The sequence below is a fragment of the Cyphomyrmex costatus genome, unplaced genomic scaffold, assembly GCF_001594065.2.
Source record: "Cyphomyrmex costatus isolate MS0001 unplaced genomic scaffold, Ccosl1.0 scaffold193, whole genome shotgun sequence".
In the NCBI taxonomy this organism is placed as follows: domain Eukaryota; kingdom Metazoa; phylum Arthropoda; class Insecta; order Hymenoptera; family Formicidae; genus Cyphomyrmex; species Cyphomyrmex costatus.
Genome location: NW_017275965.1, coordinates 406,948 through 424,919, shown reverse-complemented (window position 1 = coordinate 424,919; position 17,972 = coordinate 406,948). Strand labels below are relative to the sequence as shown.

Genomic DNA, 17,972 nt, shown 5'->3' with positions numbered 1-17,972 from the left:
TTAATTTCTTTCTGCAAGAATTTGCGCAATAATGATACGTTCGTGCGTTCGAACGCAACGAATAATGATGATAATGATGATTGACAAAGATAAACTCTTAAGATATAATGGATATTATTTGAAATGAGAAATTAGCCGTCGTTCTCACGGCCTTTCGATGATTACTCTCACAACCTTCTCCACACATTCACTAGAATCTTTTTCGTATTTTCAATATCACAATGGTTTAATATATTGACTATTTTCATAGATAATTTTCTTTAACTTCTAGAAGCGTGTTGTAAACGTATTTTTTGACCCTGAATGTAACTTTTTCCTTTTGTTACTTCGCAATGCTCATATGGTTGAATATGTATGATGTGTACTCCGCAATCACACTTTTCTAACTTCAATCTCGTAACGTTTTTAATCACGTCTAAGTCCGTGGAGGCTTCCTGTTCGCTTTACATATTCACGTATATACTCAAGTATACTCGCGAATCGCGTTTCTATTGTTGTAAATATGCATCGTGCCTTTAAATTTCCATTTTTGGCCTCGCTCACGCGTAAGTGGACCTCATCCGCCCACGCCTGAACACAACCCTATACCTTTATCTGCTCCTCCATGGACGGCGATAAAAACGATGCAGCTTTATTATAGATCATGTGAATATCCAAGGAACACTAAATCCTGAGTATCTAAAATTTCAAATGAGATACGCACGGATACGGCGCATATCTCGACCTCTCGTGGCTTCATCAAATATACTGATTAAACGCTTTTACTTGACAATCATTTCCATTGCAAGAATAACGACCGAAATATCCTCACAATTATAATGAAAATGAGTTTTTTGTGCACAGTCCAGATATCATAAAATATTTCGCACGACAGAGCTATAAAAATTTGAAGGGGTTACAAGTTTTTCTTTTTTACTTTATGTTTAAAATAATATTACTAGGAGACGCATATATTCGCGATAACATACTCTGCTTTTAATCTCATGTATACACATATTACATATACTTAATATAAATAAATATAAATATATTTATAAATTAGTTATAAGACGGTTTGATTTTTAAATAACGCATTGTTATATTTCACCAACATTTTATGAATTTAACGAAAAAATATTTTAAATAAAAATTTTAAAGCCTTTGAAGAAAAGGCTTATTAAAAGTGGTACTATTACATTACAAATTTTGTGTAAATTTTTTCTAAGATAAAAATTTCGGTGAAATTAAAATACATCATTTAAAATTGGGTCATTCTCTATATGTTCTTTCCAGATTTTTACATTCTTCACGATCCAAACAATTTTAGATAGAGCGTTTATCAGTAGATAAAAAGCGATATATCGTATTTATATTTAAATGTAATAAATACTGCAGAGAGTGTTCCAAGTAATTAAAAAATCACTTTTTTGTATAGAGTTTTGTATATATTATAAAAAACTAAGAAGTACGTATTTACTGTCTAAATCTAAAAATATGTTGTCACAAAAAACAATCATCAACATAATTTTCTAATCGAACAATTTCAAACAGTTTTTTATATGCTTTCTCAATAAAATGATTATAATGGAAAACAGTATTTTGTACGTAAAATCAAGTCAACTACATATACATGATATTATTTTTATGGCACTTTCGCAAATTGCGATACGTAATAGCAATAATAAAAATTTACAAAAAATACGTAATACTAAAAAACTATGTAATACATCGATCAACAAGTTATAATCGAATAATAATCAAAATGTTGCATAATAACAGAATTTTCATGTGCTATAATCTTGCATAATATGTAATCACAATAATGTTAATACTGTAAATATTGCATATCCATCCATAATGAGAGAAAAAAGCCTATAGTATTATACACATATGAAATAAATAAATTTTACATCGAAATGATAGCATATATGCAAATTCGATTATATCGCAACAGAAGAAAAAATAGTTTCTGTGCAAGGATATGCAAACATGTGTAAAAATATGATTACGCGAAGTCTCAATCTCTTCGCAGTTAAAAATTAGATTAGATTATATACGCGAATGATAAAACTCGATACAAATGTGAAAGACCATAACATCGACGTTTTTCACAAGCATGAGAAATAATCTATATGGTATTAGACTCATTTTAACATAGAACATCAATCTTTAGTTTATAAAGGCGCACACATATATAGAGGTGCTTTCTTAAATATATAAATCAATATAGATTTTTCTTTACATTTAAACACTAATGTAGGCCATGACATTATTTTTTTAGTAAAAAGATCTGATATACGCATGTTTGATAATTTAAAAAATGAATTTATTAAAAATAAATGAAATGGATAATAAATTATTCATCGATCATAAATAGACAATTATACAATAATAAAATTCAACATCAAACATACGTAATTCATACGTTATGACATAAAGCAATATAAAAATGAAGTAATTAAAAATAATGATTAAACATTCTTGATACATAAATATAACAAGAATTTTTTAATTCATATGTGACACCATAATTTATTATTTGGTATCCAAAGTATTCTATCAATAATAACAATTAATAGTAACAAAATTGTAAGATATTTCCTCTATAGTAATAGTAACATAACGAAAAAGTAATTAATACAATACTACCTTTTAAATTAAATATCTCTGTCAATTTAGCAAATCAAATTCATCAGTCTTAACATTGCTAAATACAAATTAATTTCTTTCCATATTACAAAAAATATATGTAATATAAAAAGCGCTATATACCAAATATATATATAATACAATAAATACAATAATTATAAACACACACACACACACACACACACCACACATATATCTATGTATATGTATAGTACAGGAAATAATTTTTACCATACAATTTCATTGTAATTGAATGTTTCTTCCAGGCATTTAATAAAATAAAATTAATGATAAAGAATTTTTTTAAAAGTAACAATTGTGCTGAGATGCAATAATTGAAATTATTTGTGCTACATTTGTGCTTTTACCCTTTCATTATAATTTTGTACAAATTAAATCTTATTAACATAATATTATGTTTGTCACATCAAATCTTTATATCCGAAAATAAGTCATTATTATCAGAGGCAATATTGCCTTTATACATTAAATACTTTATTTCTTATATATAGATTCACAATAATTTATTTGTAATAGATATATCAACAACTCTATAGTTAATCTTTACCAATAAAAAAAACTTTGTTGAAATAAAAATGAAAACACCAAGCGATATTTACAATATATTATGAAATAATTAACAATAAATAAATGAATATACAACACTCATTAATAAAATGTGTCTATACAAGATAATTTATAATTTTAATCTCTTTTCTGTAACATATTTAAAGATTTCTTTATCTATTGATCATTTCGATATTAAATTCTTTATTATAGTATTTAATTTGTTATGCTAAAATATGTAAAAAATGAAATAATGTATAATACAATACTGTTTTATTTTTATTAATTATGTAAATAATAATCAATTATCAATATTCCTAGCATAGAAAAACGGGAGGCTTCAAGTCATGAAAAGATACACATTTAATGTGTTTGATTTAGAAAAGGTTTGTCGTGAAGAGAATATCTTAATTATGAAAGAAAAGAAAATGGATATCGTAATAAAATAAAGTCATGTAAAACTATAACAACTATTTCGAAGATGAGCTCGATATCGACGAAATGATTGTAGTCATTTTATGACAAGGATTTTTCTTATACGCGAAGAAGTAAAAAACTTGTAATATTATGCATTGTGTGCAATAAAAAACGCTTAATTTCATATATATTTTTTTCGATGGTAGAAAATTGATGTGTACAGTTGTACACGCACATACGGATAGAGATGTGATCTCAATTTATCATGCAGTCAATATCTCCAATGCTTATTTTCTGCTACAAATATCGTAATAAATTAATCCTAAATTAGATATAAAGAATCTAATTTAATTTTTATATTGGCATCAGAACCTTCTTGTTTTTCATTGGCACACTTCTATGATAAATACGCTTTATAAATATTACATCTATATGGTATATAAATACAAAGAAAAAGGTATTTCATAGCACTCGTTAATGCTATGATATAATAAACAGCAAATGAAGGAAAATAGTCATAGATACCTATACTGGAGAACGAAAGAATTATTCATTCTGATGGTTTTCCTAAACTCAAGGACGTACTCTTCCAGAAACAGTCATTGCACGACGCAACACCATGGTCCTTGGTTCTTGTACATGTGCACAGTTTGTCTTCAAAACTTATAAAATGTTGCACTTTTTTGAAGCACGTCGTCGCTTTTTTTGATTTTTCTCCAATTCAGCTGGGGGTTGATTTCTGATAATACGAACAACCTGGAACAAACATTGCAAATCTGTATATTCATTTACATAAACAGAAATAATCAATAATTATCTACTTTTTTTCATTATTTTTACCTCGTGAAATGCCACGTCTACATTTAACGGTGGATCTTTGGCAGAAGTTTCAATATAAGGTATGCCCAAACGATAAGCTAATTCTCTTCCCTGTTCTTCTGTAACTTTTCTCAAATGTACCAAATCAACCTTGTTAGCCACCAGTAACATAGGATAAATATCTCTATCTTTCACTCGTAGAATTTGAGTATGAAAATTGACGATGTTTTGATACGATTGTTTATCAGTCACTGAATATACCAAAAGAAATCCATCACCTTTTCGCATATATTGTTCACGCATAGCACTAAATTCTTCCTGACCAGCTGTGTCTAATACTGCAATGTAAAACAAATGCATATAAGTATTCATGAGAGAACAGTAATTTGTAGAAAGTATACCTTATATTTCTAATACACGCACCCAAATCTTAATTACTAAGTATATTCATTTTTAGCGATTGATCTCTTGTTATTACTAAGTAATGAATTTTAAGAAATATAAAAATCATTCAACACACTATAATTTAAAAAATAATAAAATATTTGTAAGAGAGATGCAAAAGCATTTACCATCCAAGATGCACCACTGTTTGTCTACCTCCGTGTGTTGTATATAACTATCCTCAATAGTTGGATCATAGTCCGCAACAAACAGTTTCTGAAAAAACTGTATTGTAAGTGCGCTTTTGCCAACACCTCCATCTCCAACAACGACCAATTTAAAGGTCATAAGATTGTCATTATTTGGTGGACGTGTCATTCTGCCTCTGGATCCTCTACTTCTTCGCCTGCTCCTGCGTCTGCCTATCCTGCCAACTCTTCTAACGTGTCCCTTTAGCAGTGCAAACACTCGTAGGATGGCGAATTGTCTCAGTAATCCGAGAGATCCTGCAACGATCAAAGCTTTCAGGAAACTTGCAGGAATATCCAGCGACAAAAATGCATTGGAGTCGCAAGGAATGCGTCGATTCGCGTTGTCATTTACGAGTAAAAATCGGGAACGAGAAATTGCGGTAAAACGTGGCGTCGGAGTAGCGGGTATGTCAAACGTCTAGTTTATACCTTCATCAAGAAACGCATACAAGTTTTATGACAATTCACACACAATGATAGATAGGATTGTTCCACCCAACGTTAAATTCTTGTAACCAAACTCACCTTACATGATCCGTTCATCCGCTACTTTTACTACTCGTGCGCGCGTGTCTATATACAGCGCGTGCATATGTATAGCAAAATGATGTATGTACACATACGTGTACTTACACTTTTATACTCGCGCGTCACGGCCACCGCTCGAGCGTCATCGACGTGAAATCGGTGAAGCGACTGAAGCGCGATGCACGGCTGCGACGAAGCAACTTTATCGACATTTGTCCAATCAGTTGGACATATTTCTATCTTTTAGATTCAAAATATTGTAAGAAAATAATATTTTTTTTACTGAAAATATTGCAGCTTAGATTTAAATATACATCTCAACCGCATGATGATATTAAAAATTTTTTAGCATATTAAAAATAAATTTTTATTTTTATTTTTATTTTTATTTTTATTTTTATTTTTATTTTTATTTTTATTTTTATTTTTATTTTTATTTTTATTTTTATTTTTATTTTTATTTTTATTTTTATTTTTATTTTTATTTTTATTTTTATTTTTATTTTTATTTTTATTTTTATTTTTATTTTTATTTTTATTTTTATTTTTATTTTTATTTTTATTTTTATTTTTATTTTTATTTTTATTTTTATTTTTATTTTTATTTTTATTTTTATTTTTATTTTTATTTTTATTTTTATTTTTATTTTTATTTTTATTTTTATTTTTATTTTTATTTTTATTTTTATTTTTATTTTTATTTTTATTTTTATTTTTATTTTTATTTTTATTTTTATTTTTATTTTTATTTTTATTTTTATTTTTATTTTTATTTTTATTTTTATTTTTATTTTTATTTTTATTTTTATTTTTATTTTTATTTTTATTTTTATTTTTATTTTTATTTTTATTTTTATTTTTATTTTTATTTTTATTTTTATTTTTATTTTTATTTTTATTTTTATTTTTATTTTTATTTTTATTTTTATTTTTATTTTTATTTTTATTTTTATTTTTATTTTTATTTTTATTTTTATTTTTATTTTTATTTTTATTTTTATTTTTATTTTTATTTTTATTTTTATTTTTATTTTTATTTTTATTTTTATTTTTATTTTTATTTTTATTTTTATTTTTATTTTTATTTTTATTTTTATTTTTATTTTTATTTTTATTTTTATTTTTATTTTTATTTTTATTTTTATTTTTATTTTTATTTTTATTTTTATTTTTATTTTTATTTTTATTTTTATTTTTATTTTTATTTTTATTTTTATTTTTATTTTTATTTTTATTTTTATTTTTATTTTTATTTTTATTTTTATTTTTATTTTTATTTTTATTTTTATTTTTATTTTTATTTTTATTTTTATTTTTATTTTTATTTTTATTTTTATTTTTATTTTTATTTTTATTTTTATTTTTATTTTTATTTTTATTTTTATTTTTATTTTTATTTTTATTTTTATTTTTATTTTTATTTTTATTTTTATTTTTATTTTTATTTTTATTTTTATTTTTATTTTTATTTTTATTTTTATTTTTATTTTTATTTTTATTTTTATTTTTATTTTTATTTTTATTTTTATTTTTATTTTTATTTTTATTTTTATTTTTATTTTTATTTTTATTTTTATTTTTATTTTTATTTTTATTTTTATTTTTATTTTTATTTTTATTTTTATTTTTATTTTTATTTTTATTTTTATTTTTATTTTTATTTTTATTTTTATTTTTATTTTTATTTTTATTTTTATTTTTATTTTTATTTTTATTTTTATTTTTATTTTTATTTTTATTTTTATTTAATTTTAATTTTAATATTTTTATTTTATTTTAATTTTATTTTTAGACAAAATAGATCACGTGATTAAAATTGATGCTTGATATTTGTCTACATGAAAAGGCACCTTTACTGATTTCAGAATGTGTATACGTCAGTTTATGCCGGGTGAAATAAATCGTGTTTAATTGAATGTATTAACGTTTATTATTTTGTAAGTATACGTGTATATTAATAATATTAATAATATAAAAAAAATATAGAGAACAATTTTGTATATCGGTATATCAAGTGTGAATTTACGTAAAATATAATTGTAACTTAGGTTATGTTACGTTTTGCATATTTACGAAAAGATGTTTAATAGAATTTTTATAAAAATTAAAACGAAAAAATAAGTTTCAAATGCTTAAATCAGATATTGCAAACAATATTCTTCCTTGTAGATACCGAAACGAATATCAATATGGATGCGGATTTATATGATGAGTTTGGAAATTATATCGGCCCTGATTTGGCGTCAGAGAGCGAGGATGAAAATGAATACGGCAATGTTGGCGATGACACCGAGGATAGAGAACGGTCCGATGAAGAAATGGAAGAAGACAAGGATGAGTCACGAGAGCAAGTGGAACAAGGATCTTCTATGGCAGTTGTATTGCACGAAGATAAACGATATTATCCTAGTGCATTAGAGGTGTATGGACCTGAGGTATAACAAAGCTACTAATTAATTTTTATCATTTAAAACTTAAATGTTGATATAATTTTTCTAATTTATAATTAAGTATATATATATATATACTTAATTATAAATATATTTTATGGTATCAATTAAACAATATATATTCCTATTATTTTATTATTTTCTAAGATACTTGTATTCATTTTCTATTTATATTAATATTTTTAGGTTGAAACGCTTGTGCAAGAGGAAGATGCCCAACCACTAGATAAACCACTAATAGCACCCACTAGAAAAGCAAAGTTTCAAATAAAACAACAGCAGCTGCCTGAAACCACATATAGCATTGAATTTTTAGCAGATATGATGGATGCACCACATCTTATTAGAAATGTGGTTTTGCTGGGACATCTTCATCATGGCAAAACTACTTTGGTCGATTGTTTGGTACAACAAACACATCCTTATTTACACAGTATAACCGATGAGAAACCACTGAGGTATTGTTGTACAGCATATAACTTTTATTAAACCAATTATTTAAAAAAAATATAATTTTTATTTATATATTATCAGATACACGGATACATTATTTACCGAACAACAAAGAGGTGTCTCCACAAAAGCTACTCCAGTCACTCTCTTGCTACAAGATGTTAAATCTAAGTCATATCTTTTAAACATATTCGATACATCAGGCCATGTAAATTTTTCTGACGAAGCGACAGCTGCGATTAGACTATCCGATGGTGCGATATTAATTGTTGATGCAGCAGAGGGAGTGATGCTGAATACAGAACGTCTACTGAAGCATGCAATTCAGGAGAAGCTTGCTTTGACGGTTTGCATAAACAAGATCGATCGTTTGGTGTTAGAGTTGAAACTACCACCCTTGGATGCTTATTACAAACTACGGCATATTATCGAAGAGATCAATGGATTAATAGTATTATACTCTTCGGACAGTGAGAATCCTGGCTTTGTTTCGCCCGCTGTAGGAAATGTTTGTTTTGCTAGTTCCGAATATAATGTATGTTTTACTTTGAAATCGTTTGCCGCACTCTATGCTAGGAATTATCCTGGACTCAATTCCAACGAATTTGCCAAACGGCTCTGGGGTGATATTTATTTTAATCCTAAAACACGGAAGTTCACTAAGAAACCACCTCATAATACTGCGCAACGAAGTTTTATTGAATTCATCCTGGAACCTCTGTATAAGATATTCGCGCAAGTAGTCGGTGATGTAGACACAACGTTACCCGATGGTAAGCTTCTCTTTTTTTATTTCCTATAATTCTTATAGTTATTTTTCGAAGAATAGTTACATACATATTTTATTCGTAGTTTTGGACGAACTCGGTATACGATTAACGTCCGAGGAGATGAAGATGAATATACGACCGTTGCTGAGACTTGTCTGCACACGATTCTTAGGAGATATGTGTGGATTAGTGGATATGTGTGTCACTCACGTACCTAGTCCGCAAGCACATGCACCCACTAAAGTACAACACGTTTATACTGGTCCAATAGATTCGCCTCTCGCACAGGATATGATTAATTGTGATCCCGACGTTAGTATTTTAATTGCAACTCTTAAAGTTAATATAGCAACGTCAATAACATTAGTTGTAATGAAGACATTTTATTAGAGTTGAAAACATTTTAACTTTATATTCCACTAATTAGCTTTATAATAAATTGGAGAAACTAATTACAAAATCACACATTAAGACTTAGAAAAATTCTTTTGATACTACAAACTATTTTAATGAGAATTTTTTTGTAGGGGAGACTGATGATCCATAGTACAAAGATGTATCCAACTGAAGACTGCACCCTCTTTGTAGTTCTTGGCAGAGTAATGTCAGGTACATTAGAAGCAGGACAACGTGTTCGCGTTTTAGGTGAAGCGTATTCACGCACAGACGAAGAAGATTCGCGCGTTCTGACAGTAGGTAGATTGTGGATTAGCGAGGCGCGTTACTCAATTGAATTAAGTCGCGTGCCTGCAGGCAATTGGGTTCTTATAGAGGGTATCGATCGACCGATCGTAAAGACTAGCACCATCACGGATCTCAACAACACGGAAGAGTTGCACATCTTTCGGCCGCTCAAGTTTAATACACAAAGCGTTATCAAAATTGCCGTCGAACCGGTGAATCCATCCGAGTTGCCAAAAATGTTGGATGGTTTGCGAAAAGTAAATAAGAGCTATCCGCTGTTGGGTACGCGAGTTGAGGAAAGTGGCGAGCACGTCGTGCTAGGAACCGGCGAACTTTATCTCGATTGCGCGATGCATGATTTACGTCGTATGTATTCTGAGATCGATATAAAGGTGGCCGATCCAGTGGTCGCCTTCGCAGAAACTGTCGTAGAAACTAGTTCTCTCAAATGCTTTGCCGAAACACCAAATAAACGAAATAAATTGACGATGATAGCGGAACCGTTGGAAAGGGGTCTTGCTGAAGACATAGAAGCCGAACATGTCCGTATTACATGGAACAAGTAAGTAATCTCATAGGAGAGAGAGAGAGAGAGAAATCAATATGCTCAAATATATTTAACATTATTATATTATATATTGTATCTATGTGTAAAAATTTATAAAAAGACAAGAAAGTATTTATTCTTATTATTATTTCTATTTTTTTTTTAGAAAGAGACTAGGGGAATTTTTCCAAACGAAATATGATTGGGATTTATTAGCAGCGCGAAGCATATGGGCATTCGGTCCTGATTCTACGGGACCTAACATTTTGGTGGATGACACATTGCCTTCCGAAGTAGACAAAACATTGTTGAACAGCGCCCGTGATGCTATCATCCAAGGTTTCCAATGGGGAACTCGCGAAGGTCCGTTATGTGAAGAACCGATTCGAAATGTGAAATTCAAAATTCTTGATGCAGTCATTGCGCAAGAGCCATTGCACAGAGGAGGTAATGACACTAGCATATATATATAATATATATATATATGTATATATATCTCACAATATTAATTTATAAAGCAACATGTAATATCCAAGATATATTGAGTACATCAAAATAAATTGATAAAAGTTTACATAATATTCATAAATATTTCACTAAAAAAAAGTACGAATAAAGATGTAATTATATAAATACAGATGCAATTTTTGTTTAAAAACATATTAAATTTTGATAGATATAAAATATTTCATAAAATCCAAGGAAGAATTCCAAGTAAAATAAAATATTTTTCTTATATATTTACAATCTCAAATTTAATTTTTTCGCAAATATTTAAGATTTACATATAATTACAAGTATATTTTATTTAAAAAAGTTAACCTTGCTAAATTAAAATAATTTCCATAATTTGTCATACTTGATTCTGCACTTTCAGGTGGCCAAATCATTCCTACTGCTCGACGTGTCGCATATTCTGCTTTTCTCATGGCGACTCCGCGACTAATGGAACCATACCTATTTGTCGAAGTACAAGCACCCGCGGACTGCGTGTCCGCCGTTTATACTGTTCTGGCGAAACGGCGAGGTCACGTAACGCAAGATGCCCCGGTCCCGGGCAGTCCTTTGTATATAATCAAAGCCTTCATACCAGCGATCGACAGTTTTGGCTTCGAAACGGATCTTCGAACGCACACTCAAGGTCAAGCGTTTTGCCAGTCTGTTTTTCATCATTGGCAGATTGTACCTGGAGACCCTCTGGATAAGAGCATCAACATGAGACCGTTGGAACCACAACCGGCCACCCACTTGGCCAGAGAGTTTATGTTGAAAACGCGAAGACGTAAAGGATTGTCCGAGGACGTATCCATCAATAAATTCTTCGACGATCCTATGTTGCTCGAGTTAGCTCGGCAGGATGTATTGCTGAATTATGCCCTCTAATTTACTAAAATATATCAAAGTGACTACAAGTGTAAGATACATAATTAAAGTTTCTTAAAGAAAGGTGTGTGTGTCTCGCATGATTTTAAATATTAATTCTACATTTACTTTCACATCAAAATAACATATCCCTTTAACAAAAAAAAAAGTAATTACCAATATAATTTAATTTTATTATCATTTTATAATTTGTTGTCAGAATCTAAAAAATGAAGTTATTAAAGTGTAGGATGTAAAAAAAGAGAAGGTTAGAAAATTTATTATACTTATTCAAAGAATAAACTCTTAGAAACTCTTTTAGAGGTTAACGTTCGATTCTCGTCTTGTAGATACATATAATTTTGAAGACTAAACGTTATTCTAACTTGTAATAAAGTAATCATCGCTTTGATTTCAATTGTTTAAAAATAAATAAAAAAGCATTACGATAATATTAGACCAGCAAATATTCGTAAGATCTATTTTTTATAAAGTTATTTTTCGCAATTTATCTCTCAATTACTTGTAAAATGATCTTTACTCTAAAATATCTTTTTAAATTTAGTGATCACAATTATTTAGTAATATTTTACTATTTCAAAAAAATAGTATTTTGAATCATCATTTTTTATTATATTATAATCCATCAATTTATTGTTCATATTTTCTACGAAATTATACAAATGCACCTAATAATCATAAAACATTTTTATCGACGGATACTCATTCCCTCGTTGATTCAGAACTCTTTCAAATCCTTCGATATTTCTTGTGTTACTCTAAACCGTTTGCCATTCTTCCTGTATTCTTAACCGCTCAAATCTAGGCCACAAATCAGGAACGACGTCTATCTTTTTCTCTTATTATCATAAAAAAAAAATAACGAAATTACATATAACATAACTAATGAAATTACTCAATTGTTCAAGTAAATTTATTAACAATAAAGTAAAGTTGCTGTAAATCATTGCGCTGACTTGAATAAAATAAGTTGAAAAAATCCATTAAGAAAAAAAGGTAGTTATTCTATATAGTTTTAAAACTACCTCATCGGTATCTTTAGCTTTTCCAGCACAATATGTGAAATCGCAAGTCACACGTCAGATTTTGTGCCAAAAAATCGTAACATTATATTGCGATTGTGCATTGGAAAGAGGAACGATTGCGGCAAATGAGACTTTACAGGTCTATTTTCGCGTTGCTTCTCTCCAAATCTCTAAAAAATGTTTACACTTGAAAGAGATACAAAGTCCGTTCTTCGTGGCTGAACTTTTGTATCAATTCATCTTTCTTCTCTTCTCTTGGAAAGAAAAGGAAGAAAGATGAACTTAATGCAAAACAATGGCGTTTTTGACCAGACCGGTTCTATTCTAACCTGGGCTGGATTAATGGACGCTTCATGCTCTCCTATTAGTAGAGCGTGTAAAGTCCAATAGCAAAGCACTTTCTAACCTAGGTTCGTGCAAACCTGATCGAGCTGAAAACGCTACATAAGTTCAATCCAAAAGAACAGACCTATAATATACGTTACAAGAGAGAGAGAGAGAGAGAGAGAGGAAGCGAAGATTAAGTGGAAAAAGTACGAGCAACGCAAACAAATATATAATATCGAACCTCGAGTTCATGACTTCCAATGTAGGTACCTCTATTGGAAATCTACAATCAAGAGGGAGAACTCAACGTTTTCGAGAAAAGAGAAACGTCGCGAGGGGGAACCAGCTCTATAAAGCCCAAGCTTCAAAAACTGTGTATTTCGGTATATCCATTTTTGATAAGTTGAAACTGTCTTATTCCTTCGCATCTTGAACTTTATCCCTTATTCCTTGGAGATCCTAGGAGACTACCTATACCTATACATCGCGACGGACGCGAGAAAGTTGCGCGTCGCCTCGCCGCCCTGCATGCGCACGCGGCGGGCGGAGCTACAGCTTGCCGCAGCTGCGCGTTATCGAAGAGGCGGATTCGCTGGTCGGAGTCAGGCGCCATTTTAACATCCTCGGCCACTCCCACCTATCCGCCCATAGGCCAGACTGGTACCCGCCCGGGCGACGCGTGCGCGCGCGCGCGCGCGCGCCCGCCGGGGCAATCTTCGGCGACTTCGGCCGCGACGCTATCGCAGCGAACGATCGATCACGCCGAGTGCTTTCGACGTCCCCTTCTATCCCCTCTTCACCCCCGTTCCCACCTCTACGCTCCGTCCTTCACCTACACGCAATAGCCGCGCGCGATCCGACGCACCCTTCGCCGTTTCTACGCGCCGATTCAGCTTCTATGAAGCGAATTAACTTCTTGCGATGAAACCAGGACGTGACCGTGTACGTCGTATTTTTCCCGATGGATCCTTTATTATTTGATGATAATAGTAGGAAAGAGGGAGAGAGGAAAGAGGGCCACGAGAGTAACTTCGGCAATACGGTATGCTATTCTTTTTCTATGTTCTTTGTATTTTCGTCATTTCTTTCTTTTTTATACCTTTCATGTAGAAACTATAACCTATAACGTATAACGTAGTGTAACGTCCCTAATAGAACAGCGAATTACGATAACGTCAAAATGATATTAAAGTGAATCCGAAATGATTGAAAAATGACTTTTAATGATCATCTTGGAGTCATTTTGACATTATAATGACTTGTTGTTCTGCTTGGGATAAACTAAAGCCACGTGCAAAACGTAAAGCAGTACGACGTAAACAGTAAAAGGAAATCGTAATGCGTAGTCTACAATGACAGTAGCGGAGTAGAGTGGATGAAACTGTAAAGCTGCGTTTTCACCTGACGCTGCGACGCTCATTTTTAATGGCAAAACAGGTCACGTGACGTCTTATATTCGTCAATTTTTATCACGTGACCTGTGTTGACGCTAAACACGAGCATCGTAGTGTCAGATGAAAACGTAGTAGGTATAAGAATACGAAATTTATCAGCCACAGTAGAATGAAAAGGATCGATATTCTCGTAATTATGACATCAGTCGAAAGTGTTTTGTTAAATTAAAGAAAAGTATACGTATTATAAATATCGAGATAAATATACTATTTATGGAAATACTTGGTCATTTTTATAATATATACTTCTGAGATTCGCAACAAAATAATTTATTCGCGAGCATTTACTTGTCATCTTCATTAATAGATAATTATTGCAATTTATACAAAAATGTAACATAAAAACCACCTATGATCAATCGAGTCGGACTTTTTCTTCGAACTATCATTTACGAGAAAACGATAATAATATAACATGCTCATAAACAAGACTTACATCCAAATGAAGTTAATTAAAGTAATGAAATCTTAATGTAATGATTATGTCAAAGGCTATATTATAATATTATTGTGAGCGTTCAAGTCGACAAAACGGTTAACTGAGCAATTATAATAAGTATGATTGGTTGGATCTCCACAGGTAAGAACCAATCATGCAGTATATAGGTATTGTAAGTACTGTAAAACTTCAAATTATTCTTTGATTAATTATTTATACAAAATTCCTTTTTGTGGTTGGTCAATTAAATGCTTCAAAACACGTTTGCAGCTTCAAGAAGATCGTATCCAAAATATCTACATAAAGCGACGTCTACAATGATTTTAAGGCGTCAATCTTAAACTTTGAGAGCCGTAAGAAATTGACCAATCATAGTCGATTATTCTGCTCACATTCAATTATAATTGGTTAATTTTTTTACGGTTTACGGCTTAAAGCTTAAGTTTCAAATATCATTGTACAGACACCGCCTTTAATAAATATTATATTTATATATTTAGATTAGTAGATTACATATAAAACTACATCTGTATATATTTTTATACATATCATAAATAAATGAACCATTTTCGTTTAATTTATAATCACTCGCATTTTTCCTTGCAATCAACGCGTTACAGAACTACAAGGAAAAACGGGAGTTTTTTAAATAATTACTGACAAATATGTATATCGTTAATACGATAAGGTGTACGTATCGGAGCAGATATATTGAGTGACAATTTTAAACTCGAATAATAATCGACCATGGGCATCCATGTCCTACATTTGTTTGCATGTAACGCAGTCGAGTTTCTACTAATTATCGTACATTGCTAATGCACGTTATTATACGTGTAATTGATCGCTTCGTACATTGCGCTCTTTATTATTATCTGCATTAATGTTCCTTCCGACATTTTAATAACTGCTGTATCATATAAACCTTTGAGAGAGATATGAATACTTATATTACTTATACAAATCCTTGATATGTGAATACTTTATTGAATACTTATATTACTCCGTTTTAATTTTAATTAGTAACATATTAATAATGTATAAAATAAAAACTAATAATTGCAACGTTAAACGTTTCTTAGATGTACACCATACGATGCGTTATCGATGCAAAATTAATGATATAGTGAAATTTATTAGCAGCATTGATCGAGTACAGACTTTAAAACATTAACGTACGTTTTTATTCCATTTTTTTTAATACAAAGTCAATAGGTATATAAAATGTTTAAGGACTTGTTCACAACGATTCTTAAGTTTCTTTTGTCGCCTTATTTTACGTCAGGCGCAAATATTCTAACATCTTTATTCGATAAGACGTGTTATAATTTAAATACTTTGCAAGGCAATTATTTTACATAGATTAGAGTACGTGTGTCGATTATATTTTATGTGCATGAATTTGTTGTAACATATAAATAAATAATGTCCGTGTCGTGTGTTTATTCCACGACTAGACGATCAAGTTATCTCGTCTCGTATACGACGAAATGCATCGCAAGAGTCAGAGAAACCCCTTTCTCAAGAAAAGACGGATGGTCCGATCAAACGGCGATCGCGAAGCCACGGAAAACATAACGCGCTGTCTGTGCATAGAACAGGAACATACAGAACGGCAATCTCCATCTGCGGGGGTAAACGAAGAGACAGAGAGAGAGAGAGAGAGAGAAAGACGCGATAAAGCTGTAGAGTAGCTAGACGGACAAGACGAGACGAGAGCGAGACGGAGCGAGAATTGCCGAAAGGCACACAGCGTGTCCGCCGACGCCCGTCGACGCTCGGCGTCGTTCGTGCGGTTCCGTCACAGCGAGGCGGGGTTTAGGCGGGGTCGATACGAGGCGCCTTCTCTTTCCGTACGGTGTCACTCTTAAAACGCATGGATATATCCTAGCATCGCGTCGCGGCGACTATCGCATCCTATCGCTATCAACGCAACCGTCTCTACAACCCGCTTTCTCTCTCTCTCTCTCTCGATAATCATCAATCATGCCGTGTTATTGTCGTCCGTATTACGCGAGTCGACGGTCGGAGTAGTGACGGAGCAACGCGGCGCCGTCGGTACGCGCGAAAGTCGCGTGCGGAGAAAGGGGGGAAAACGAGACGGAGGTAGCCGACGCACGGGGTGGGAAAGCCGAGAGGGGAAATGAGGGGGAGTCTCTCTCTCGCGGGCGCGCGGGCGCCCTTCGGTTCAGCTCGTGCCGGTCGATCAGCGGCGCGGGTGACTAGCGGACGAGGACAGCGAACCGAGTATTATAGCGACGCAGGGAACGGCGCGGCGCGGCGGTCGGGAGCGCAGCAACACTGACAGGCGGCGCGAGAGACAGACGTATATACGCGGTGCCGATCGGAGGAAAAAACGTAACCGCCGCGCGCGTTGATCGGTGACAGTCGACACGACGCGCGACGCTACGACGACGGCTACCGCTGGTGCGCGACGCGCATGCATATACGACTGTTGCGTCATTAGCCATGACGACCAACGTAGCGGGGACGTGATGTTACGTGGCCGCTATCACCGCCGTGCGTCGCCGCTCGTCTACCCGGAGTCGCGAAAGACTCGACGACTCCTCCCGCTCGCGTACGTCACGTACGGCAAAGAGAAGCAACGCTGGGAGCGACGACTACGAGCTACGAGCTCTATCGGACGCCTCGGTGCCGTGGCCGGGGCCGTGGCCGGGGCCGGGGCCGGGGCCGGGGCCGAGGCGCCGTTGCACACCGACGGACGGAGCAGCGTTGCCACTTCCTCGACACGGCCGCGGTCGCGGCCACCGCCGCCGCTACCGCCGTCGCACCGTCGTTGCCACGTCCGCCGCTACGTGCCACCGCCGGGAACGACCGCGACGGCG

The 17,972-nt window shown here is 32.4% G+C and overlaps 3 protein-coding genes across 3 annotated transcripts in view; 2 read left to right on the top strand and 1 right to left on the bottom strand.

Annotated features, from left to right (window-relative positions):
• Positions 1-4,275: 4,275 nt before the first annotated feature.
• On the bottom strand, positions 4,276-5,236 carry LOC108772846 (ras-related protein M-Ras). The gene is made up of 3 exons (XM_018538483.1): positions 5,004-5,236; positions 4,453-4,769; positions 4,276-4,368 (listed from the first exon to the last, which is right to left on the bottom strand). The coding sequence occupies exons 1-3, from the start codon at positions 5,191-5,193 to the stop codon at positions 4,276-4,278; spliced, it is 600 nt and encodes a 199-aa protein (XP_018393985.1). The 5' UTR covers positions 5,194-5,236.
• A 2,217-nt stretch (positions 5,237-7,453) lies between these two features.
• LOC108772705 (116 kDa U5 small nuclear ribonucleoprotein component) lies at positions 7,454-11,899 on the top strand. Its single transcript, XM_018538299.1, has 8 exons — positions 7,454-7,531; positions 7,764-8,029; positions 8,231-8,502; positions 8,579-9,270; positions 9,350-9,579; positions 9,795-10,513; positions 10,665-10,945; positions 11,376-11,899. Exons 2-8 carry the CDS (start codon positions 7,784-7,786, stop codon positions 11,879-11,881), a joined length of 2,946 nt encoding a protein of 981 aa, XP_018393801.1. The 5' UTR covers positions 7,454-7,531; positions 7,764-7,783; the 3' UTR covers positions 11,882-11,899.
• Positions 11,900-14,225: 2,326 nt separating this feature from the next.
• Positions 14,226-17,972, top strand: part of LOC108772746 (polycomb group protein Psc) — a 13,938-nt gene continuing 10,191 nt past the window's right edge. Inside the window, exon 1 of the mRNA XM_018538350.1 lies at positions 14,226-14,275. The gene's annotated coding sequence lies outside the window, so the exon portion shown is untranslated. The remainder of the gene's footprint in view (positions 14,276-17,972) is intronic.